The sequence below is a fragment of the Pimephales promelas genome, chromosome 6, assembly GCF_988280905.1.
Source record: "Pimephales promelas chromosome 6, fPimPro1.hap1.1, whole genome shotgun sequence".
NCBI lineage: Eukaryota > Metazoa > Chordata > Actinopteri > Cypriniformes > Leuciscidae > Pimephales > Pimephales promelas.
In genome coordinates this window covers 42,224,106-42,251,380 of record NC_142774.1, presented here as the reverse complement: position 1 = coordinate 42,251,380, position 27,275 = coordinate 42,224,106, and the positions used below count along the sequence as shown (strand labels likewise).

Below are 27,275 nucleotides of genomic sequence, written 5' to 3'. Positions count from 1 at the left end.
TTCAAACCTCTTTTTTTCAAACTGGGGTTAGAAGAAAATGTAAAAATAAAAATACAAATATTAAATGCATTTAATTTAAATTTAAAACAAAATACCTTTGGTTAAAAAATTATTTCAATCAATCGAGTAGATATTTTTCTGTTTTTAAGATGTGTTTAGACGAGTGTTGTCATTCAAAGTCTGTCTTCAAAAACTTAACAGTCAAGCCAGAGAATGTCTAAAGCTTTAAGCTCTTTCTTTTGAACCCCGTAAAATAGATTATACTGTGTGTGTGTGTGTGCTCGTGCGCGCGCCCCGCTCGTGCGTCACCGTCAGCTCCTCAGTCGCGTGAGTTTTTGTTGTCAGTCCCGCGCGCGACACTTTACCTGAGAGGAATTATTAAAAACACGGAGGAAAATATAAACTTTATTTTGTGGATAAGATTCTGTGTGTGTGTGTGTGTGTGTGTGTGTGTGTGTAAGATCAGACGCGATGCAGCAGAACGCGCCGCAGACCAACGCGGATCCAGCGGGTGAGTTATGATAAATTAATCATGTTATTAGAGTGTTTGTTCTTTATAATAACATATCCGATCTGTAATAACTGTCCAACTGAAGAGGAAGTTTATACACCCCACAGATATATTTCATTAAGAAGAAACACTGCGTTTTGTGTTCTTTATTTGTATAGGTGTCATGCATTTAAAATCATTTATTTAAAAGGTGAATTTATTCTATTGAAAAACTAAGTATTATTTATAATAGCTGTATCATGCATGAAGTGAAGGCGGAGGGTTTTTTTTAAAACTCGGTTATGCGTAATGATAGTTTTGCATTTTGTTGTATTTAACATAACACACTAATGTTCGACACGTTTATTGTCCGTGTGTTTCTAATGTAAGCCAATTATATTTGTGTATTAAATCGTTTCACGGCAGTTTTTACAGATGGAAATGTTTATAATATCTTCATATTCAAGCACGTGAGATTTGCTATAAAGCGGACCGTTCTCTCGAATATAAAAAAACGTTCGTTCAAAGTTATTGGTGTTTAATAATGTTCTGAAAGCATTGGCAGGAAACATTATTTATACGTCATTCACGGAACGTTTTTTCGCGAAACATTTTAGTTGTATGTCTGTTTAACGTGTTTTAAAGGTTGCTTTTTCAAAAGTCACATTCCGATAGTTTTAGCAAAATGATCACATGGAGGGATAGTTCGCTCAAAAATAAAAATAATCCCATAATTTACTCGTTCTTTGAGCTTTGAGTTTATATAATTACAGCTCAAAAAAGTGCCTCATCATAACTTTATAAACTATAATCACTGACTTCCGGTAACGGCCGTACACGAGTCAAGTGGTCAAGTTCCAATGGAAGAGTGACCTGACCCCACGCATGAGTGACCTCTGACCCAATGCGTGATGTATGAGCATCAGGTGAAAGTCGACGCCTCTATCATTCAGACAAACTCAAGCTCCTCCCACTTTTCTCTTTCTAAATCCTATTTTTAGACTCTAATTAGTGATCTGTTTTTTTGTTTTGCCATGTTCGTCATGCATCGGGTCAGAGGTCACTCTTCCGCTGGAACTAGACTCTGATTATAGTTTATAAAGTTATGAATATGGATGTGTTTCTCAGCTTCAGAAGGCCTGTATTAACCCCTGCAGGCATGATGATGGTGATGAGCATTTTAGGGCTTCAAAATCTCCTCCTCCATTCACTCCCATTATAATCACTAATGATCTTTACAACAGATTCAGAAGGGAATCAATCAAAACTAACTTTATCTGCACAATAACTTTATTCTAGATCTGCTCTCTGTGACTGTAATCTCCTGTTAGCACTGTAAAGCTGCTGTGAGACTCTATAGTGTTAAAGCGCTGGATAGATGAGGAGACGTGACAACATAAAGCAGTCCAAGACGTGTGTGTGTGTGTGTGTGTGTGTGTGTGTGTGTGTGTGTGCAGATGTGTTCGTGAAGCGCCGGCGGACGGCTCTCTGGTGTTCCGTGTCTCTGTTCGGACTCTCGGTTCTGGTTCTGGTGGTCGGGCTCCTGTCGGCCACACACACGGATAACGTGGCCGTGTCTGGATACTATCCTGGGATTATAGTGAGGAGAACTTCACACTTCATTACTTTAATGAACTCTGTGTTTTGTCCTTTCATTTGTGCAATAAAACACCAGGACAGCAGCAGCAGTGTGAGCCTTAAAGGTGCAGTGTGTGATATCCAGGAGGATCAGAGGTGTGTAAACCCTTACATAATGAAGCGTTGTGAGTTTATTAGCTTAGATTGAGCGTTTCTCTCTACACACACCGCGGGTCCGCTTACGGACAAATGAGCGGACAAATGTGTTTATGTTGTTCTTCATACAAAGAAGCGAAACTAAAGTCAGCAAATAAAAAACTGAGAGTAACAATATTATTCTCAATAACGTCAATTTACTGAATAATAAAGTAAAAACAATCTCTTGGAAACCGTTGTTTAACTGGCGACTCTCTGCTGTCTCAGACGATCACTGCTGTCTCTGTTGAGTGCGATTCACAACCTCGCCACTAGATGCTGCTAAAATCACACGCTGCACCTTTAAAGTCTGTCATTATTCGGCTGCATTATTTTCATTAAAGATTACGTTGAAGTTGTGATTGACTGTTGTTCTGTCCTCTCGTGGACGGCAGCTGAGCTTCGGAGCGTTCCTGGGAGTCGTCGGTCTGAACCTGGTGGAGAATCGCAGGCCGATGGTGAGTACCACTTCAAACCTGCCAGAAATGTCTTCAGGTCTATTTCCGTCGCGGAGTATCGGCTCTCTGAGGGACGTAATGGCTCGTCAATACAATCACAGCCTGTGTATTTCAGGTGCTGTCTGTTTCTGTGCTTGTGAAATATAGTTGGGATAATGTTACCCGTGAGAGATGGGCCAGTGCACTGTGTTTATGCCCATCCGCTGTCAGATCGATGAGCGCGATTGGACACGCGCTCGGTAATGCGGAGCGTAATTGGCTGACAGATCAGGTGAAGTTTTGGGTGAATCAGATTAGCATTGATGACTAGATGAAGCGTCCGACCTTCAGTGCCTGTCCTGATCAACTCAACGCATCACCAGACGGATCTAAAACTCACCGCCATGATGCAACTTTAATGTGGTTGCTAAGGTGTTGCAATGAGACTATAATGTGTCATGTGTGGTTACTAGGGTGGTGTTATCCAACCACACAGTATAGTCACAACCACACTGAATGCATTCGTCACATAGTAACACCCTAGCAACCACACAAAACACTTTAGTCACATAGCAACACCTTAGTAACCGTATTGAACACATTAGTCACAAAGCAAAACACTACCAACCACACAAAACAGTCACATACCTTAGTAACCATATTGAACAGTCACATAGCAACACCCTGGCAACCACAAAGCACATATTACGGTCACGTAGTAACACCTTAGTAATCACATAGAACGCATCAGTCCCAAAGCAAGCACACAACACCATGCAGTCACAGAGCAACAGCTTAGTTTCCACATTGAGCACCCTAGCAACCACACAAAACACTTTAGTCACATAGCAACACCTTAGTAACCACATTGAGCACATTAGTCACAAAGCAAAACCCAAGCAACCACACAAAACAGTCACATACCTTAGTAACCATATTGAACAGTCACATAGCAACACCCTAGCAACCACAAAGCACATATTATGGTCACGTAGTAACACCTTAGTAACCACATAGAACGCATCAGTCCCAAAGCAAGCACACAACACCATGCAGTCACAGAGTAACAGCTTAGTTTCCACATTGAGCATATTAGCCACATAGAAACACCCTAGCAACCACACAGAACACATTACAGTTGCATAGCAACACATTAGTTACCACATTGAACACATTAGTCACAGCAACTCCTTAGCAACCACACAGGAGACAGTATAGTCACATAGCAACACCCTAGCAACTACACTGAATGTATTCGTCACATAGTAACTCCCTAGCAACCACGCAGAACACATTAGTCACATAGCAGCACCTTAGGGACCAGATTGAAAGCATTAGTCACATAGACACACCCTAGTAACCACAAAGAATACAGTACAGTCACATAGCAACAGCTTAGTTTAAACCTTGAACATATTAGTCACATACTATAAGCACCCTAGCAACTGCACTGAGCACATTGCAGACACATATTTACACCTTAGCAACCACACAGAATACAGTCGTCACATAGAAACACCTTAGCAACCACATTGAATGCATTGGTGTTGCTTTGTGACTAATGCATTCTGTGAGGTTGCCAAAACACACTCCATCAGACTGATACCGTAGTGAAGGGAAGTTGTGTGTCCGTAACCATGGAGACGTGTCGTTAGTCTGCGAGACGTCAGCGTGTGATTTAGGCTTCTGTTGTGTCCTGAGCTCTGATCCCAGTACACACTTTAACATTTAATGAGCAGACACACACTCATTCACAAAATCAACATGCACACGCTTCGTTACACAAGGCAGTTCTATAGGTTCACACACACACACACACACACACACACACACACACACACAGTAAGCGGAGACCCGGCGCTCAGATGAGCACATTAATGTGCAACAGCCCGTATCACACTGCAGCTTTAGCCCTCATTTCCTGAAGACACAGTCCCGTGACCTCTGACCCCTCGGAGATTAGAGGAAGTGACCAGAACATTGTCGCCAGAGAGTTTGGAGGTCAAACGCTGCAGAAGCACGACTGTAATGGAACGAGCCGTCAGGATGATGATGATTCAGATGTTCTCGTATCATCGCCTTCCGCCTCAGAGAACAAGCTCCTGGAGTTATGTAGCGCTTCGTTCGTTAGAGGTAAACCCTCGCGACCTCTCAGGAAAGACCGTCTCGTTCTCAGTGTGAAGAACATTTCCATCATCTAAAGGTCATTTCTTCACTATGAAGAAACTTTAGTGCAGTCCGATGTGCTTCCATCAAAGAAGCTTTGTTAATGAATCAGAATCGTTCAGTTCTTCACGACTCAGTGTTCATGCCTGTTTGAATCAGAATCGTTCAGTTCTTCACGACTCAGTGTTCGTGCTTGTTTGAATCAGAATCGTTCAGTTCTTCACGACTCAGTGTTCGTGCTTGTTTGAATCAGAATCATTCAGTTCTTCACGACTCATTGTTCATGCTTGTTTGAATCAGAATCGTTCAGTTCTTCACGACTCAGTGTTCATGCTTGTTTGAATCAGAATCGTTCAGTTCTTCACGACTCAGCGTTCATGCTTGTTTGAATCAGAATCGTTCAGTTCTTCACGACTCAGTGTTCATGCTTGTTTTAATCAGAATTGTTCAGTTCTTCACGACTCAGCGTTCATGCTTGTTTGAATCAGAATCGTTCAGTTCTTCACGACTCAGTGTTCATGCTTGTTTTAATCAGAATTGTTCAGTTCTTCACGACTCAGCGTTCATGCTTGTTTGAATCAGAATCGTTCAGTTCTTCACGACTCAGCGTTCATGCTTGTTTGAATCAGAATTGTTCAGTTCTTCACGACTCAGCGTTCATGCTTGTTTGAATCAGAATCGTTCAGTTCTTCACGACTCAGCGTTCATGCTTGTTTGAATCAGAATCGTTCAGTTCTTCACGACTCAGCGTTCATGCTTGTTTGAATCAGAATCGTTCAGTTCTTCACGACTCAGCGTTCATGCTTGTTTGAATCAGAATCGTTCAGTTCTTCACGACTCAGTGTTCATTCTTGTTTGAATCAGAATCGTTCAGTTCTTCACGATTCAGTGTTCATGCTTGTTTGAATCAGAATCGTTCAGTTCTTCACGACTCAGTAGGTGCGTTCCATTCGACCGTAAGTGGACTGTGAAGTGGACTTCACAGGGTATTTCGCCATCTTAAGTGAGATTCCAATTCGAAGGGAACGAACATGTTCAGTTCGAAGCGCACTGCAAACGGCATGGGGAATAAGGGAACATTGATACATCACTTCACAGGAAGTCAGTGAAGTCCACTTCAACTGATATACCGTGTTCAGGGAGTAGGGAGCAGTGAACACTGCGTAGGGACCCTGTTGAATCGAACGCACCTAGTGTTCATGCCTGTTTGAATCAGAATCGTTCAGTTCTTCACGACTCAGTGTTCATGCCTGTTTGAATCAGAATCGTTCAGTTCTTCACGACTCAGTGTTCATGCCTGTTTGAATCAGAATCGTTCAGTTCTTCACGACTCAGTGTTCATGCCTGTTTGAATCAGAATCGTTCAGTTCTTCACGACTCAGTGTTCATGCCTGTTTGAATCAGAATCGTTCAGTTCTTCACGACTCAGTGTTCATGCTTGTTTGAATCAGAATCGTTCAGTTCTTGACGACTCAGCGTTCATGCTTCTTTGAATCAGAATCGTTCAGTTCTTCACGACTCAGTGTTCATGCCTGTTTGAATCAGAATCGTTCAGTTCTTCACGACTCATTGTTCATGCTTGTTTGAATCAGAATCGTTCAGTTCTTGACGACTCAGCGTTCATGCTTCTTTGAATCAGAATCATTCAGTTCTTCACGACTCAGTGTTCATGCCTGTTTGAATCAGAATTGTTCAGTTCTTCACGACTCCGTGTTAGTACTTGTTTGAATCAGAATCGTTCAGTTCGTTCATGCCTGTTTGAATCAGAATCGTTCAGTTCTTCACGACTCAGTGTTCATGCGTGTTTGAGTTGTGACGAACTGAACGATGCTGATTCAAACACACATGAACATGTCGAATCAGTGTTCATGTGTGTTTCTAAATGTCCCCAACTAAGCAAACCACTGGTGACTGTGTGTGTGTGTGTGTGTGTGTTTTAACTGTTAATCCCTCGTGCTGGTGTTAGTCAGCAGAGCTGGTGTAGACTGGTTTAGACTGGTCTGACACTGGAGTGGTCACTGTAAGCAGAGAGCCGGTGTAGAGTTTCTGACATGGATCTTCTCACATGCATCTTTAAAGCGTCCGTGTTCAGAGTCTGTCGCGCTAGCTCTCAAACTCAGACACAACACGTCACCTCTCTCTCTCTCTCTCTCTCTCTCTCTCTCGAATGCAAACCAATAAAACACACCATCAAATATCCATGAAAAAATCTATTAAATCAAAATTAAAAATACTTTTTTATGATGTGATTGTGTTTTCCCATCATCCCGCTTTGGTTGACGCACTAACGCTGTTGGTTCAGTGTGTGTGTGTGTGTGAGATGATGATGATGTGGTTTGGATTGATGTCAGTGTTAGTTTCAGCTTTAATGAGCTCAGAGGACTCGTTTTATTGGCTCGTTCTGGAGGTCATGTGATGTTTTCGTCTGGTTGGTTTATCACCAATGAATTTAGTTAGCGTAATTAAGCAGGAAAAGACACGGTCGTAAAGCTGCAGCTCATTAACGAGTGATGGATGTGGATCTGTGAGGCGCTGTTAGCATGAGAGCGTGTTAGCCGTGTTTCGTTGACCGACACACACCTGTGGACTCTGAGCTTACACACGTCACATGACAGACTGAGCTTTATTTCATGTGTAATGAACTGAGTTTCAGAATACATCAGAATATCAGTGACGATATGTGCGTGAAAAATATGAAAAACATCACAACCGCTGCTCTTTAACATCCATAGAAATAAAGAAATTACAGAACATCCCAAACCATCACACACACAAACCAAACAACATCAACAAATCTCACACTCTCTTCTGATTGGCTGTAGTTTGTGATTGATCTGGTGGCGAATGCAGTCAGCTGAAGAGACTCCGCCCACACTCTCTTCTGATTGGCTGTAGTTTGTGATTGATCTGGTGGCGAGTGCAGTCACCTAAAGAGACTCCGCCCACACTCTCTTCTGATTGGCTGTGGTTTGTGATTGATCTGGTGACGAGTGCAGTCAGCTGAAGAGACTCCGCCCACACTCTCTTCTGATTGGCTGTGGTTTGTGATTGATCTGGTGGCGAATGCAGTCAGCTGAAGAGACTCCGCCCACACTCTCTTCTGATTGGCTGTGGTTTGTGATTGATCTGGTGGCGAATGCAGTCAGCTGAAGAGACTCCGCCCACACTCTCTTCTGATTGGCTGTAGTTTGTGATTGATCTGGTGGTGAGTGCAGTCAGCTGAAGAGACTCCGCCCACACTCTCTTTTGATTGGCTGTGGTTTGTGATTGATTTGATCACATCTGTTTGGACAGTGTGAGGCTGTGTCAGAAACCAACATTATCTGTTTTTATGAATATATCATCACCGTGTGTGTGAGTGAGAGAGAGAGAGTATGTGTGAGTGAACGTGTGTGTGTGTGTGAGAGAGAGAGTATGTGTGAGTGAACGTGTGTGTGTGTCTCAGATGCTGTAAGAGTCACTGTGATCCGCTCGTGTGTGTGTGTGTGTGTGAGTTTTATCTGGTCAGTATTTACAGCTTCAGCTGCTCAGAACTCTTGATTAAACACACCCAGCGACTTGATGGCACTCTGTGTGTGTGTGTGTGCGCGCCCCTGCATGTGTCGTTCCTCTGCGGGACAGTAAATCACCCATAATGCACTGTGCCAGCAGACTCTACATTTACTTTATTACAAGTTCACCTGCAGAACACACACACACACACACACACACACACTTACACACCTCTGCAGGGATGGGTTTGTGTGGTTGACCCCGCAGTTCGAATGTGTGTGTTTTATATTCAGCATCATGTTTACCCACACATTGCTATTGGCTGATCTCATGTGAGTGACAGGTTAAAGCCCCGCCCTCATCATCAGGGAAAAGAAGAGATGCTGATTCTGATTCAAGATTATGAGGAACATGATGAATAATATACTGTATGCTGCAATATTCTCTAAAATGTTGTTTAACGTGTTTGTGTCGTCAGCTGGTGGCGTCCATCATCTTCATCAGTCTCGGCGTGGTGTCGTGCTTCCTCTGCTCCATCATCGACGGCATCATCGCGGCCGAGTTCATCGTGAGTGTCTGCTCACATGTGTCTCTCTCTCTGCTCATGCAGAACACCACGAGTTACTCTGTGTGTGTGTGTGTGTGTGTGTGTGTGTGTAGGACAGGAGGCCGCTGATGGAGGGCCGCTGTGAGTTTTACTCCAGCTCTTCTTACTCCTACGACAGCTACTACGCTGAGGTGTGTTCCTGCTCAGATCATGAACATTACTCGACCCTGCAGCGCTAACACTGATCACAACTGCAGGAATCAGCCGCTGATCGTGTGCTCTGTCTCCCTCTGCTGGTCACATGTGAACATTACATCCGTTTCATTCTTTTACATTGAATCATTTAGCATTGATGCTTTTATCCGAAGCCACTTACAAATGAGGACAGCAATAGAAGCAGTGAAACGTGCTGTGACCCGTCCCAGTTTAGTCTAACACAGCACATGAACTTATTTTTATTTTATTTAGAATAGAAGAGATGTTAGTATTAAAGGAGTAGTTCACTTTTGAAAAAACTTTTGCTGATAATTTACTCGCCCCCGTGTCATCCAAGATGTCCATGTCTTTCTTTCCTCAGTCGAGAAGAAATTAAGGTTTTTGATGAAAACATTCCAGGATTTTCTCCATATAATGGACTTCAATGGGGTCCAAACGGTTCAAGGTCCAAAAGACAGTTTCAGTGCAAACTGTTCAAAGGGCTTTAAACGACACCAGACGATGAATAAGGGTCTTATCAAGCGAAACGATCGCTTATTTCAAAACTTATTCTAAAAATGTAACTTTTCTAAGGACAAATGCTAGCCTTGCTCTATTCTGTGAGGCGCGTTTGTAACGTCACGTAATACGTAATTACGTTCAAAAGGTCACGGGCGACGTAGCCGGAAGTACAGAGTCAGTGTTTACAAGTTGAACGCATAGGTTGAACGTGAAAACTAACTCAAACGCCGTTTACAAAAAAAAGGAATTAAAAGGTAAAACAACGATGTCGGACGATTTTGATTCTGTACTTCCGGCTACGTCGCCGTGACCTTTTGAACGTAATTACGTATTACGTGACGTTACAAACGCGCCTCACAGAATAGAGCAAGGCTAGCATTTGTCCTTAGAAAAGTTACATTTTTGGAATAAGTTTTGAAATAAGCGATCGTTTCGCTTGATAAGACCCTTATTCATCGCCTGGTGTCGTTTAAAGCCCTTTGAACAGTTTGCACTGAAACTCTCATTCGGATCTTGAACCGTTTGGTTCCCATTGAAGTCCATTATATGGAGAAAATCCTGGAATGTTTTCATCAAAAACCTTAATTTCTTTTCAACTGAGGAAAGAAAGACATGGACATCTTGGATGACACGGGGGCGAGTAAATTATCAGCAAAAGTTTTTTCAAAAGTGAACTACTCCTTTAATAATCAAGTGTTGCCAATTGTCATTTAAAATATATACATTTCCATTTAAGTTTATTCATTTGTCAAACAATTATCCGACGTGAGGAACGTCTCAATCAGTCTGTCATGAAATCTACAATATTCCTAACACACAATGTGAAGTTTAAAGATCTTGTGTTGTCAGGTTCACTGTAATTCCTACGGTAACCCGTGTAAACTGAAGGTGAAGACCAACACCTGCTATTGCTGTGACTTATACCACTGCGACAGGTGAGTCCCTGCGCGCGTGTGTGTGTGTGTGTGTGTGTGTGTGTGTGTGCAGTAACAGTGTCTTTGTGTGTGTGTGTGTTAGCGTGGACTACAGCGGTCACTACTACGCGTTCACGGGCGTCAGCAGCTGCTGGGACGTGGTGAATCTGTACCGTCTGATGTGGGCTTGTGTGACGCTCAACATTCTCGGTGTGTTTCTGGGAATCATCACCGCTGCCGTACTGGGAGCCTTCAAAGACCTGGCGAGTCTTCCTAACATTCATGATTCAGTCTCATAACATTCACGATTCAACACATGATCAGCTCTCACATGATGTGTGTGTGTTTTCAGGCTCCTGTGGCTCACAGTCACATGACACCCAGTCCGGCTCCGCCCCCTCATATCCTGTACAATCCCAGTCAGCACATGATCTCCTACAGCGGCTTCTGCCCGTCGGGACAAACGCTCCCCGCGTACCCCAACTACTCTCTGCCCATGCAGGTGAGCGTCTCTGTTGCCGCGGTGATGCTTCTACGCATCAGCATGGAATATTCATTAGAGCGGGAATGACTTTCATTAGATACAGAATGACATCGCTGGTCAATCGCTAACACTGAGACTGAATTATTGCAAATGTCAAATTCTATTTTGTGTGTATTGTGTAGTGCTTTTCACATTACACTTCCTTTCAAAGCAGCTTTAAAGAACGTCATACTGTCACCCCTATGATGGAGTAATCCGTAATCTATTTACAGATGTAAACGTTGGATGTTTTTGCTTCTTTAACAGATTTAAACATCAGATGTTTTTTTCGTTAACAGATTTAAGCTTCAGATGTTTTTTTCGTTAACAGATTTAAACGTCAGATGTTTTTTTTCGTTAACAGATTTAAACGTCAGATGTTTTTTTTCGTTAGCAGATTTAAACATCTGAATTTTTCGTTAACAGATTTAAGCTTCAGATGTTTTTTTTCGTTAACAGATTTAAACATCTGAATTTTTCGTTAACAGATTTAAACGTCAGATGTTTTTTTCGTTAGCAGATTTAAATGTCAGACGCTTTTTTCCATTAACAGATTTAAACGGCAGATTTTTTTTCGTTAAAAAATTTAAACATCGGATGTTTTTTTTTCGTTAAAAGATTTAAACGTTGGATGTTTGTTTTTCTCTGTTAAAAGTTTTAAAAATCAGATGTTTGTTTTTTCGTTAAGAGATTCAAATATTGTATGTTTTTTCCGTTTACATATTTAAATGTCAGATGTTATTTTTTTTTTCCGTTAACAGATTTAAACGTTGGTCGGTTTTGATCCATTAAGAGATATTTGGTTCCATTAGGACATTTTAACATTTTTAATATTTTAACAATTTAAATAAAATGTAGTTTAAAGAAGGCAAATAATGCTTTAATCTGGTCTGATTTGTGACGTTATTTCTGATTGTTTGTCCTCCAGCATCTGAACGGTTACCCGGCTCCATCCGCAGCTCCTCCCACCCCCGAGGTCTCGAACTCCCCGTCCAATGAGACTCCACCGGCGACACAGAGCGGGACGAACCCGACCGGACCGACCCAAACCCAGTCTCAGGACACCAGTGCATACATGCTGACTCCAAACGCTCCCTCGCTCTACGCTCACTCCTTAGGGCCCTTCGAGAAGCCTCCTCCCTACGCCTGCTGAAACACCTCTGACCCGTAAAGATCTACGTGACCATCGCCGCTAATTACCTCTGTAATCGTCAGTGTTTCTCGTAGCAAATGTGATCGATGTTGTTCTTTGGTAGTTTCCAAAACCATGTTTAACCCTCATCCTTCCCTCATGGGTCACCACGACCCGAAGCCCTAAAATTAGACGTTATTTTTTTTCCAGAAAGCTTATTTTATTTCATTTTGATATTATTTTTTTCTATTTTTTTGGATGCAATATTTTATTTACCTTTTTATTTATTATTTATTAATAAAATCTAGTAATTTAAGCACATTCCTCACATTCTTTCAACTTAAATTCAAAATAACTCACAATTTCATGCGTAACTCTTTTAATTGAGCTCTAAATATCTTCTATCAGGAGTCTGTGAGCTCTTGTGGAATATAATAATAACACATGATATTTCATGCCTCTAGATGGGCTTATATCTCTATATGGAGCAGAGGAGCTGTTCCGCTGGGTCCTAAAGCCTGTTTCTCTTCAGTACACACACACACACATTATACAGTCATTTATTGGTAAAGTTTTAGCATTTGTAGGGTTTTCTATGTGTGCTGAAGCATTCCTAAGGGGTCAGATTGACCCAATTTGTTACTTTCAACCACAAAACTTCTCGAATTAGTGCTGTATTAGTGGTCCAAGTGTGACAAAAGTCCCAGGGTCTTGATCCCTTCGATGCACTCAATATTTAAAAAATGTAAAAGAAAATGTCCAGGGAAGGATGAGTGTTAACTCGTGTTCCTTTGGTGGGATCTTCATAGTTTGATCCATTGAGCCGTTTTAAACACTGTTGTATTGTGAAATGTGTCCGACTCTAGTCATAACTCAAGCGGACAACACAACGCTTCTGTCGTCTTCTCAGGGCAGATCAGATCGTCTGAAGAGAATTATAGTGTTCGTATTAACTAATGTAAATGATTAACTCTTTCCCTGCCACTGACTGAATTTTCCAGGGATCCGTGTATTCACTGCTAATGTGACGTCACCAGTGACGTATGCAAAGCATGTTAGGAATCCGCGGCACAGTGTACAAGATGCCGTCTATGCTGTATTGTAAACTGTAATTATCAATTACGCTGACTATTAGGGACAAGGAAATTGATTATTTGTCAAAATACTTGTCGATCGTTAATCTAGTAACTGATTTAATCCACTGAACACTCTCTCAACAGCATACGGTTTCTTTTTAGCCTTAAAAGGCATTTACTCCAAGTCAAATTAAAATTATATAGTTGTATATATCACTTGTGATGGTATTTTGTATAGATATGGCTAGACGTGTAGTTTACCAGTAACATTAGAGCGACAGCACTACGAACGCCCGCGGCATCACAGCAGCCCAGCGACACACAGCTACAAGACGCTGGCGGTGTGACTGGCACACACACACACACACACACACACACACTCCAGCAATCTTGACAAGGATTCTGACTACATGAAAAATGACAGAGAGCGATGAGAGTGGAATAGCATACATTTAAACGGCCCCACTTTTACAATCTCCAGGTCCTGGACCCACCCCACTTGGGCCTGCTGCAGCGACTTGAAGTTACTGAAAACTTTGTGTGTGTATGCTCTAATATTTAATATAGTTGTGTATATATATGGGTGCTGGAAGTTGGGCAACAGGTTGACTTCTCCTGGCCAGAGTCACTCATAAGGATCCAGTCCTTTGATTCCCTTTATTTTCTCCTCATATGTCGTCTTTGCATTAGGATTAGCTCCGACCAGTGCTTGAAGTGGGAGAGAAAAGGGGTGCCGGTACTCTCTTGCATTGACAAATCATGACATTTGACATTTCTACAGTGAAAAACAAAACTAGGAAATATTGCTGGTACAAAAACAATTTATTGTTATTTATTAACAACATAAATGTATTTAAACAAGTGTGTGTGCGTGCTGTTCTTTACAAATTCTCTTTTTAGAAGTTGGTCAGTAATAAACTTGATTAGTTTATTGTTAAGATTGGAGGTATACAACAATTGCATGTAAATGGTAAACAACAACAAAACAAAAAAACAGCTCTGATATTGTCTTTTCAGTCATACTTCGATATGTTTACAAGACAGCAAACATTACTACACTCGGGTTTGATTTGGGCATGTGCTTGACTGTGGCTGTTACATAAACTAAAAGAAAGCTTTTATTCTGACTAGTTTGTTCGTTTTATTTATTAATAAAACATATAGTTTTACTGAATAATTAAGAGAAGTTTAAATGGCTAAATCTTGTATAAATATTCACACCCTCCTCTTTGGACAGTCAGAGGAACAATATTTGTCTCACACTGCCGAAGTAATAATGTTTGAAAGGCAGTTTCATTAAGCAAAATAAAAGATACAAGTTAGAAATACGATATTTAAATGTTACATTATATTGTTTTAGTACTACATCCATCCAGCGTGAACTGTGTGTGGCCCTGTCCCAATATCCGCACAGTTTGCGCCCTTGTGCCCCTCAATGCGCGTTCTCGCTAAGGGGTGCAAGACCGTAGGGTGTCCCAATCCTCTAGTAGTGTTCTCCAGGGGTGATCAAAAGGGCACTTAATGCACCCTTAGTGCGCATCAGACCTCGCTTTGCTATGGGATATTACCCAGAATCCTTGTAGGGGAGAGGTGCTGTTCGGGAGCAGAAACTCCGAAGATAAAGGAAGCCGGTGTGTGTGGTGAAGTGTTTTTCAAAAATATTTGTCTTATTGGGTCACGAAATGTCGTTTAAGAGTTTTTTAGACGAGAATATAGTTGTTTAAAGCTCAAATCTGTGGTTTATTTATAAAAAATAGCGCCTATTTTATAAAATTGATCTGACGTTTTCGGAGTTCCAGGCGATCACCGGGCAGCGGGTGCTCAGCGCTCATGTACCCCGCCTGCAACAGCCTTGCCCCGGCTAGTCATTCTTGCGTTTCCCGCGGGCTCTGTGTCTAGTGGTTAAACATGAGCTATAAATCGGCTTGTGTATATCAGACGGGCGATCTTTGGTCTCATTAATCTATGATTTGTTCCCTGGCAAATCGTTTTGGCTGAGGGGAAAAGTGAAGTTTCATAACTATATATTTAGGCTATTTAACTGTAACGTTGAAACGTATGTTTGACTGAATCGTTTATTTCTTGACTTATATAGCTTCTTCCTACTTTTAAGCTACTTAATGGCTATTCTTGGTCAACAAAACAAAAAGAGACAGGGCTGTATCATTTTATTTTATACAGCCTATGTTAGACTATTTTAATATAGCCTTTATAGCCTATATAAAATATATCACCAACAAGTCATGTTTTTTTTTTCATGTATGGGAATTTCATATATCAATTTCCATAATAACAATTAACATTGCATTTCGAATCTCTGTGAACATGGTGGCAGTATAAGCTCAGGTAAACCTCAATCACATTTTATCTGAGCCAAAAACTGTTTTAATATTAATAACATTAACAGAAAGGTTGCTGGCTAAGAGTAAAAAAAAAGATGTTAATTTTTTCTTTCAAAGGATTGTGTCATGTAATGTTACAGCTATTATAAGCATAACACACATTAGCCAGATGAACAGTGTTTGCTGATTACAACAGAATTGACGTAGCTTTTTGACGTGTGCAAAACTGTCCAGCTTCGGGCCCTTGCGCACTTTCTCTGCTAAGTGCACTTTCAACAAGTGTCCACTTCGAGGAAGGCCTTAGGGCGTAGTGTGGGTATTGGGACAGGGCCATAATTGAAGAGAATTGGCACTGCCTGGCTGGTTACTTCCGGTTTCTGGACTGGCTGCAGTAACGCGTCTCTGTCCATGCGGGGGCGCTCGCGGTCGAGTGCAGAATGAATGGGAGTCAATGGGGTTTCACCCCCAGAAATCCACTTTTCTCAGGATGTAATTTTTTGTCAAGTAATTTGAAAGTTGCATTCAAAAGGGAGGGCTAAGATAATACACTCAGCTGAAAACTGCATTTTTAAGTTCACTTATCTGTTCTAAAAATCCGTTCAAAAACGTGATGTCACACAATAGCAGAATGCTAGCGTGATCCGGCCAACAACAGCCTAACCTGTAAGAAATCAAAAGGACATAAGTACTCGTTCATTCGACTTTTGGCCTATAATCTATATTGAACTTGCGGAATCAACAATAAAATCTATGTTAATTTAACGACAAGCAGGTGAAAGAGACACTTTTAGCCGTTTAGCCCCATAGACTCCCATTCATTCTGCTCTCGCTCATGATCACCTCCAGTGGAATTATAATGGAACTGCAACCAGGATGATCCACAACGGGGCTAATAGGAAGTGCCAAGGCTCTCCGTTAGACGGGCTCTGATTTGACGCAAGGATGCTCGTCAGTTTCCAGTTGGTAAAACATATCAAAAATTAATTTCAAAGTGAACTATCCCTTTATAGTTCACTTTGAAATTAATTTTTGATATGTTTTATCTTCCCTCAAGGGCATCCAAGATGTAGGTGTCTTTGTTTCCGCAGCATTTTCAATTTTGACATTTTTCAGTCAAACCGTTGTTGTCTATCAGTCATACACTGGAGGCTAAGGGGGTCCACCAAAGAGAAGTCCAAATTAAACATGATTTAATGACTTGTAAATGTAAGTACACATTGATGGCCAAAGACACGAAACGAGCGGTTTGTGTGAGAAAACCAACAGTATTTATATCGTTTTTACCTCTTGTTAACAGCTATATTGAACTGATCTGAATCAGATGCCCAACTGACATTAATTAAAAACCACCCCATTATGACTTTAGTCTTCTTCTTCTTTAGTCTTCTTTTTAGCTGTTGGATAAAATGTAGTCTTTTGTGTTGTAATGGTCTATACTAGCTTTTGTTACTGAATATGATCTTTTAATGTGATTTCCGTCCATTTAAAAGCCGAAGAGATCCGTGCAGGTGGTGGTGACCGCCACAGGGGATAGCCTTGAGCAGAAGAGCAGACGGAGACCCAGAGACGCATATAAACCGGTGGTTTACCACAGGGCGTAGTCAGCAGTGTTCTGACTAAAATAAAGCATCAATATACAGTTACATCGCCCACGTCACACGCTTCTCTCTCTCTCTCTGTGTGTGTGTGTGTATAAAACACACGCTGCCTTCGCTTTCAACCGGTGTTGTGATATTTGCATGCGGCTGGAGCTTGTAACAAAGTATTGTTTGTCTCAGAATGCTTTGTATATGCGTCAAAGTGTGATGATGGAAGTCTATCAGTCCGGCCATGCAAACGTGGCGCTGCCGTGCACGAGCCTCGGCGCTGTTGAAGCGGGCCACACACACCCGTACCTGAGGACAACAGCCGTCCTCCTCACTGCTGACTAACACCGGGAGATGAGGCATCCCGGACGAATTAGGAAAACACTTCAATGAGCTTAAGCCAAACAATTAGGCCAGTAAAGCCCACACGATCGAGGCCCAACAGCTCTAGCCCGGATAAGACCCGCTTCAGGGTCATTAAAACATCACCCAGAACTTCATTATCCTGCAGTAAGAGGCTCAGGGACAAATCTGATGTTTATACTGTGGCTGAAGTGGACACATGACATCAGATCCACTCTTTCTCTTCACAACCAAGATGAGATTTCAGTCACATCACTAAACCTGATGCTCTCGGGTCATTTTTGACCGATAAATGTTATGCTTTTTTTATTTATTTATATTTTTTAATTAATCAGAATTGTATGAAACTTTGCAAAGGTTTTAGCTCTTGCTGTATGAACACAAACATGATTCGAAAAGGCTAAAAGGTCAAAAAGGCATTTCGCACATTGGAAATGAGAGAGTTTCCTCTAGTGGAAGCGTTTGGTACTGCAGCCACACACACTCTCACTGAACGCTCATTTACAAAGTTGGAACACAACTTAGATTAATGGCTTTGATTTTATGATGTTAGTTTTTTTTTTAAGTAAACTTTTAAAAACTTTTTTCACTTCAGGAATAATCTGCCGAGTGTCGTCTTAGAGAAGAGATCAAACTTCAGTCTGTCGCTCAAGATTTAACACAGTTTAAGTTGGATAATTTAATTTTCAGGATCAAAAAGTGAATAAATCGATTATAAATGCAGTGTGAATATAGTGTAAATAAATCCTCTAAAAATACTCCGTAATAAATAAAAAATATTATCAAACTAAAATATGGTAGTGGTACATTAATTTCATTGACGAAAAAAGAGCACCAGATTATGGAGAACCAAACCTGCAATAAACGACTTGATAAAATAATTTATTTTCAATCAAATTTGTTTTGGATTATTTTTCCCCCTTATTCATTATTTTTTGCTTTTATTCATTATTTTTTGCTTTTATTTTTTATTCTTTGAAATTTAATTAATTTATTCTTTTATTTATGCCTATTTTTTATTTATTAATTTAATTGTTTATTAATTCATTTATTAATTAATTTTTTTATTTCTGCATGTTTGGTCCATAGATTTTGACGTTCTCGCTAAAGACCAAAACGCGGTTGTATTGTGATTCCCCGCCCATTTCACGACGCAACCGCGCTGTCATCGAATCAGCACGCGATAAACCTTTCCAGACCCCCTCCCCCTTGCTCGTGTTTGAGATGTGTTGTCGCGGCGCGCGCTTCTCTCAGTTCGGTGAGTCACCGAGACCGAGAGAGGGAGGGAGAGAGAGAGAGAGAGAGAGAGACAGTGGCGGATAGCGAACGGTTAACGGTAAAGCGCTGGAGCTGCGAGTATGGCGGTCGAAGAGGAAGGTCTTCGGGTTTTCCAGAGTGTCAAAATAAAAATCGGTGAGTTCTGGCAAGAATGAAAGCGAGAGTTAATGCGCGAGACCATTCTAACCGAAATCACTCGGTCGCGCGCAGTGTGTGTGTCTATTGTGAGAATGTGTGGATTTTCATACAAATATACTCGAAATGAACGTGTAATAATCTCATTCTGCTATTAGTGGAGATATATGTGGAGCATTTGATCGTATTACAATGTAAAAAATCTCATATATTTGTTTGAATGACGCCTCAGCTTAGTTTAAAGTCTTGACTGGACGCAAATAGCTGCACATCCAGATGCGCGAAAACACGATATTTGTCTGTGTCTTCATTCGTGTCTTAAACGTGTGTTTTCCTCCAGTATTTAGACACAGATCTGGTCTGGTGTGTGAAGGATAACACATTTATGTTCAGATTTGTGATTTGTAATGTTTCTAAAACATGAACATGTCCAGTTTTCTTGTCGTGATTGAACGTTATTTAATCAACGTTAAACGGTTTCGATACAACGCTCTTCTAACCGTATTTTTACTCACAATATTCTTTGAACGTTTACTTGTAATTAAGATGGTTAACATTGACATTGATGTACACATGGCTTTAAATCGATGTTCTATGTTGTTCTCAAAACGTTATTAGAACGTTATATGTGTGTTATTAGAACGTTTTTATCTTAACATGTACATGCATAACATTAGTGAAGGTTGTGGGAATGTTCCCTGTTAGTTGGTGTGACAGATGTGTGTGTGTGTGTCGTTCCAGATGTGGATGTTTAGAAGGAGCAGAACACTTTTAGCCCTCGACTTATAAATGATACTCATAAAAAGATGCATCTGAAATCATTTATACAGGCACTGGAACAAGTAAAACATGCATATGAAATCATTCTTTCCGACTGAAACTCCAGAATACATGTGATGGTCTTGCTGTACACACACATGTTCTCTGTGTTCTTCTCAGTTTGACTGTTGGCATGCGGTTTGACTGATGTATACATGATAAACCCCGAGAAGAAGATTTCTGTTTGACTGTGCATGACATTTCAAATTGTACATTTGTATTGCATAAGTACGGAATCCCATTTCAGCCACACAGGAAACAAAAACATGCTTATTTATGACATTAAAACTGGACAAAATGTCATATTATAAGATTAAAAAGTCAAAATTGTTACATAGAAAGTCAAATTATCAGATAAAAAGTCCTAGTGTGCCTTTGTGCAGTAAAAATGTTGTCTTTAAATGATAATACTAAGTCACGATTATTAGATACAAAGTCATGTTTATGTGATGAAACATAATTATGACATTAAATGTTGAAATTTTGACTTAAAGGTCACAAAGTTACAATTATCAGATATAAAGTCAAATATTTATCTAAGATTTATGAGATGAAAGGTCAAAATTAAGTCTAATTTATGACTTCATATGCATAATTTCGACTTTTATGTCATAATTACGACTTTATCTCATAAATGACTTGTATGGCATAGTTTTATCTTTTTATGATGTTATTACGATTTACCGAAGCAGATTTACCTTGTGTGGCGGAAACGGGCTTCCATACCAAAGCGTGTGTGTGTGTGTGTGCATTCATTTGTGCATTGTGTGTGTGTGTTTATTTGTGCATTGTGTGTGCTGTTGTTCTCTTCCTTCATCTCTGCTGTTCACACACATGCATGACTCGAGTGTGTGTGTGTGTGTGAGAGAGAGAGCTTCTGTCATTGAGTTGTTTTTGACTCAGATTAAAGCAGAACACACACACACACACAGTCTAATCTAATCTGTGTATGGCACAGTAAACGCGCCGCTCCGCCAGGACACGTGTCGAACGCTTCTCTTCCATATGCAGCCGCACACATTCATACGAGACCTAGATATCACTTCCAACACAAACATCAGCTCTTAAACACAAGCAATGAACATAAAAGTTGACCATGCACAGTTTCTGACTAAATATAATGCAAACGCTGGCATTAAAAGCAGAAATTATTATTATTAACACCCTACTGTGGGAATAAATTGTCCTTTACTGAACTCTAACTTTATCATACAATGCACTGTTGTTGAGATACATATATATAGCAAGTCTCAACCGCTTGATTGTTTATATTGTCGCAAAATGTACTTTATTATCACAGAACTCATGGTGATATTAATATAGGATAAACATTAACATCATGATTTGAAACGACAAGTATTTTGAAAACATAAGTTTGACAATCACAAACGTAATTATATTATCACAGAAGTCTAATCTGCTAATTAAAGGTGAACGTTGGACACATACACACATCAATAAATACACATGACTGTAAGAACAGGAGAAACCCACGTCGGCCGGCTCTCTGCAGCTCTGATTGCGAGGCGTTTCCTTCTCGCCTCTGTGTGGCAGTTTGGTATTTTTAACCCGATTGCTTCACGAGTTGCGCATGTTTTGGAGAAGTATCGGGCACTGTAACGTCTCTCTCTGCTAGTCAAAGTCGTCCAAAACTAAATGAATGGGTATGTAATGCAGATGCAGTTATATTGGCAGGAGATGATTCGTATCTGGATGAAAGCCAAAACCAATACTCGTCTAATATGTTGCAGAATTATGCAGGAACACGCTCACAAAATAAACGACGTTTTGTTGATTTTACGTTGTGTTCAGAATCACAGAAAACTAGAGGGACTGTGTTATAATATTAATATTAAATATAATATGAAGATTTCAGATGCAAAAGCCTCTAAATGTTATTTGAAATTTTCTTCTAGAATGATCATTTTTATCAAGCTTGTATGTTTAAGTTCAGTAATTTCACTTAAATGGCAATGATAATTACCTATTAATTGTCATTTAAGTGAAATTACTGAACTTAAATATACAAGTTTGATAAAAATCATCATTAAAGAAGAAAATTTCAAATGGCATTTAGAGGCTTTTGCATCTGAACTCTTCATATATTAATGTAATATTAAAATAAGTGTTGATGAATAGTTTCACTGGTAAAGTGACCATGAAATGATATTTTTCTCTGAGCTGCTGTGAGTGAGTGGAGGCGGGGCTCATCGTAAATGAGGCGAGCTATTTTAAGACATGAAGGAAAAAGCGTTTAAATGTGTAATTTTGGTGATCAAAGATGAGTTTTAAGGGATAAAATGATTGACTACAGTCAGTGAACTAATCCTTTAAAAGCCTGGCGTCTCTTGTGCACAGGGCATTATGGGATGGGTGTTTTTCGGGGCGCTGCTGATAATAATTGTGTCACAGGCCGATGTGTCGACGGAAGGAACCGGACGCTCCCTGTTCATATATGGAGTTTCCCGACGGATCTCGTGTCTAGAGGAAGCGCTGAGGGCTTTTAGGGGTCAGGAAACAGGAAATGGTTTCACATCACTTCCTGCTTTGGCTGGATGATCTGCAGATCTGCTTGTGTTTTCCATATTCCTGGGAAGCAGTGGGATAATGCAAACCAGATGTCAGTGCAGAATCATGAATTTCCTTCAGTCACATTTCAACTCAACTCGGTTTACTCTCTAAATTCTCTTGTGCGTTTGCACTGAAGCAACAGCGGAGATTAAACAGCATGAACAGAACAGACTTTACGCATTGATGAAGATTGTGTTTGAATAAGAAATGAATGTATCAAATCCGCATTTTATTATATATATATAATGTAGTTAATCAGGTTAATTTCTTTTTTTGTTTTGGCTAGTAGAAGTTCTGAATGGCCGTTGAGTGATAAAGTTCATTTCAAACCCTGTTCATGGTCATATTGTGAATGATTTATCAGTGATATTTGCGCTGCATGATTAATCTAATAATCACGCATATGGAAAAACAACATGCAACCGCTTGCGACATCATGCGTGCTATTGGTCAATGTTAACTTGTTGTCGATTATCTGTTTAGTTGTTATTTTAGGCCACTTTTGTTGGAGATGCACTTTTCTAAACTCTTGCCATTAGTTCACTCAGTCAGCTGGTTAATATACTGAAGGTTGTTGATAGATATATAGCTATAGATAGCATTTCTAGACGTTAGACCTTTAATGACACGCCAAAGTCAAAGTCGTCATGACAGTGGCGTTACACTGGTCGTTTCTCCTCTATTGTGTCGTATATCGAGAGAAACGATTCTGGAACAAGAACACATGTGGGCGGGGCTTGATTGTGTCTTGGATGGTTGTGGTTTGCTATTGGCTGATCTCATGTGAGTGACAGGTTAAAGCCCCGCCCTCGTCATCAGAGAAGAGAAGAGATGCTGATTCAAGATTACACATCAATTTAACACAATAATGATTCAATAATTTAGAATAAACACTGCAATATTTCATACAGATTTGTGGGAATAGGGGAAGTGATGTCACAGACGGTAATTATGACTCACAGATTGAACTTGTATTCCAGGAATACCGCTGAAGAATGAAGTGGTTTTGGAGTATTTAGGAAAACTCAAAGTGTAACGAGTTTAATTAATGAGCTGGTTTCCTGTCTTTGTGTCATGCTAATCTGCCAGACGTTTATTTCATGTAAACCTCAACACACTGTTGACATAATCGAGCGCTCTCATTGGAATATCTGCGTCTGTTGATGGTGGATTCCCGCTTAGCTCGGGAATATCCGCATATTTCCACCTGCCTCGTGAGTTTCTGTCCTTGTTTCCACCTTCCACACTCGCGCAGGGCAAACAGACGCGCGTCCTTCAGAAGTTAACAGAGCACGTCCAATATATAACTCGTATACTGCCGGATTTATGGACCAGCAAAGTCATGATGGCCAGACTGGGGTCAGTTGGCTCACGCACTGGAATGTGCAAAGCGAGTTGTCTGAAAAATGAGTTTCATTTATTTTTTAAACGCATGTTTGAAGATGAATGTGTTCATTATGTTTGTCACAATTACTATGAATAATATAATATTAACCCTTTAAATGCATCAATGTACGTATATTGAGCCGTTAGCGACCCAGATCTATATTTATAATAATGTAAAATGTTATGGATGGATCTCTAACTGCTGCAAAAGTATAAAACTCTCTTGATACTACAAAAGAATAAAATTAGGCATATTTTGTTAACTTTTGGAACGTGAGTTGTCTGAAAAATCAGTTTATTTAAATAAATAATGCTGAGATGAACATGTTCATTATGTTTGTCACATTTATTATGAATAATGTTAACCGTCAAGCATTATTAGCCTACATAATTCAGATCGTTAGTGACCCAGATCTATATTTTATAATAATTTAATATTTTATAATATTATAAAATACATGGGGGGGATATGCCGCAACAGTATAAAACTCTTGATAACTTAATAACACAGCAGATGGTGGTACATCCAATGAGAAAATATCATTTTAGTCTTTTTTACTTTAGAATTTCACGTTTAATTCAAAGTGTTGCTTGCCATTTCTTTGTAATTATTTGTGAAATTTACTTGCAATTTTTGAGTGCAAATTGTTTAAAAGTTTTCAGTGTATTCTCAGAATTTATTTTATATTAAATTACTTGTATTAGTCAGATTAAATGTGTAAAAAATTTTATGAAAATTTTACTCAGCTTGTGTTTATTTCTGCAATGCTGGGAAGCTTGAGGTTAAATCTTTTTAACTGGACTGGTAGTTAGTCTTGTCTACTGGCAATGTATGATCACAGTTAACCAGTTAACCCCTGTTGGTTACACCACTTTCAGTAAAGTGATTGGTCGTTGTTTGGAGGTTCAATCGTGAAATAGACTTTTATTTTGCGGGTTTTCATGTCAGTATAGTTGCTAGTGAATCGTTTGAGATTGAATGTTTAATTTTTCAGAATATCATGTGAAAACAGACTTACTGGAAACATGTCAACATTTCATTGACAAATAATCTAAAGCAAAAATTGTGAATGTGAAATTATAAATGAGTTCTGAGTGTTTTGGTTTCACTCTCAAGCCTGAAAAGGAAACTACACCCACTTCCTGTTTTGCTGCACGGGGTTGTTGACAGTAAATGGGTGTAGCGTGCTGTCTAACTCCAGCGACTCTCCGACGTTCATTTGTAAATATCGCAGGGTTTGACGAACCCGTTTGAAAATTATTTCGCCAGGTCCCGCTAATGGAACAGAAAAGACACACTGGTGGCAATGGGATCTTATCCTAGAGTCAGCATTAAAGTGAAGTTGTGCTAGTTTATTGTTCCATATTGTGTCGTATATCGAGTGAAACGCTTCTGGAACAAGAACAAATGTGGGCGGGGCTTGATTGTGTCAGTGGGGAATTGATTGGATGAGAAAAAAATAGGAATTGTTTGATTTCATGGTGACTTTAAAGACAATTTCCTATCAGAGGTTAATTGGTGAAATTGCAGATTATGCTTAAAGGGATAGTTCACTTTGAAATTAATTTTTGATATGTTTTATCTTACCTCAAGGGCATCCAAGATGTAGGTGTCTTTGTTTCCACAGCATTTTCAATTTTGACATTTTTCAGTCAAACCGTTGTTGTCTATCAGTCATACACTGGAGGCTAAGGGGGTCCACCAAAGAGCAGCACAGAGAAGTCCAAATTAAACATGATTTAATGACTCGTGAATGTAAGTACACACTGATGGCCTAAAACACGAAACGAGCGGTTTGTGTGAGAAAACCAACAGTATTTATATCGTTTTACCTCTTGTAATCACAGCCATGACCAAATGATCTGACGGCACAGGCGCTTCGGTCTGGCAGTGATCGCTCGCGCGCCGATGTCACTCTTTGTTTATACAGAGATTTGGGAAGTTTTACCTTTCACTAAACATATTTAGATATACGGGAAACCGCAATGGAAGACGATTTCGGTATATCTAAATATGTTTAGTAAAAGGTAAAACTTCCGAAATCTCCGTGTAAATATTGAGTGACGTCACGCGCAAGCGATCACTTCCGGCGTAACACTGAACTGATTCAGTTCGGTTCAGTTGGACATTGCGATTCAGATCACTGTGATTACAAGAGGTAAAAACGATATAAATACTGTTAGTTTTCTCACACAAACCGCTCGTTTCGTGTCTTAGGCCATCAGTGTGTACTTACATTTACGAGTCATTAAATCATGTTTAATTTGGACTTCTCTTTGGTGGACCCCCTTAGCCTCCAGTGTATGACTGATAGACAACAACGGTTTGACTGAAAAATGTCAAAATTGAAAATACTGTGGAAACAAAGACACCTACATCTTGGATGCCCTTGAGGTAAGATAAAACATACCAAAAATTAATTTCAAAGTAAACTATCCCTTTAAGCTGTTTACGGCTTTACTCTGATAACGTAAAACAGTTAAATCATTTACATGACCACTCACTTTGACGACTTGTTATTATGCATAATCGGGTTAAGAACGAGTCATTGTCTCGTAACGGAACATGATGCAAACAAGTTTTGGGAAGAATAGAATGTGTTTCTCACTCAAAGCACTGTATGTGTCTGAACATGTGGCCGCCGTGTCCCTCGAACGCCCGTGTTCAGAGGCGCTAAACTACATCTTGAATGCAGTCGGAATTCCTTTCCTATGATCTCATTTCCTCTCTCTCTCTGGGTCTCTCTCTGTTATGTCGTTATCTCTGCTCTGTCTTTATCTGTGTGTGTGTACAGATAAAGGTTTTTCAGGATTTGTTTCTGTTATTGGAGCCAGTTGTCCAGTAACGGTAAATGGTCAAAGTGTGTGTGTGTCACACCTACAGAGAACCTAGTTTACATTGACTTTGACTTTTTTTATCAGCAGAACCCACCTGAACTAAAATATTACATCTAGAAGTTCTAAGTTTGAATTTAAAAATAATTAATTGTATTAATTGTAATACAATTCGCAATAAAAATATTTTTTTTATTTAGTAATTTTAACATTGATAATTTTAAGTAGCAATTAGTAATTGGAAATTATGAATGAACTAATTAATAAAATTATTATTATTGTTATTATATAGCCATATTGATATTTTGGCCACATGTGCAGCCCTACAAACAAGCACTGCAAGCCTGGATTTTATGAAATTGCAATTTAAAGCGCAATCTCAATATTATTCAGAATTATTAGATTTTTTTCTCTAAATCGTGCAGCCCTACTTATTCTTCATCCATAACTCTATTTGTTTCCCAGCACAAACCTCTAAACCTCTTCTTCCTCTGTCAGGATCATCATCTCTCTCTCTCTCTCTCTGGCGTCCTGACCTCATTTCCTGTGACTGTGATTTGTTCTTCACCACCTACTCAGTGTTTGTGTTGTGAGGTGTGTGTGTGTGTGTGTGTGTCAACGAGTTCATGAGCCTCTTTATGCATGTCAGTAACGTGTTCGTATGCGTGTCTGTGAAGGAAAATGGAGCCTCGC

At 39.9% G+C, this 27,275-nt stretch overlaps 2 protein-coding genes across 7 annotated transcripts in view; both read left to right on the top strand.

The window, feature by feature from the left end:
- Positions 1–2: 2 nt before the first annotated feature.
- Positions 3–14,129, top strand: tmem255b (transmembrane protein 255B). Of its 2 annotated transcripts, XM_039647002.2 has the most exons (9): positions 3–511; positions 1,948–2,090; positions 2,659–2,721; positions 8,837–8,926; positions 9,019–9,096; positions 10,472–10,557; positions 10,640–10,799; positions 10,889–11,038; positions 11,988–14,129. In XM_039647002.2, exons 1-9 carry the CDS (start codon positions 472–474, stop codon positions 12,210–12,212), a joined length of 1,035 nt encoding a protein of 344 aa, XP_039502936.2. In that variant the 5' UTR covers positions 3–471; the 3' UTR covers positions 12,213–14,129. The 2 variants fall into 2 exon arrangements, with proteins under 2 accessions (XP_039502936.2, XP_088988722.1); XM_089132596.1 differs by lacking the exon at positions 3–511 and having other exon boundaries at positions 1,818–2,090.
- A 4,676-nt stretch (positions 14,130–18,805) lies between these two features.
- rasa3 (RAS p21 protein activator 3) overlaps positions 18,806–27,275 on the top strand; it is a 43,098-nt gene continuing 34,628 nt past the window's right edge. For 3 of the 5 annotated variants that reach the window (XM_039646982.2, XM_039646981.2, XM_039646979.2), the window contains exon 1: positions 18,807–18,971. In XM_039646982.2, the coding sequence (XP_039502916.2) occupies positions 18,917–18,971 (55 nt within the window). In that variant the 5' untranslated portion in view covers positions 18,807–18,916. Of the gene's footprint in view, positions 18,972–27,275 lie in introns of all 5 variants that reach the window. The other 2 variants (XM_089132593.1, XM_039646978.2) reach the window with 1 other exon arrangement.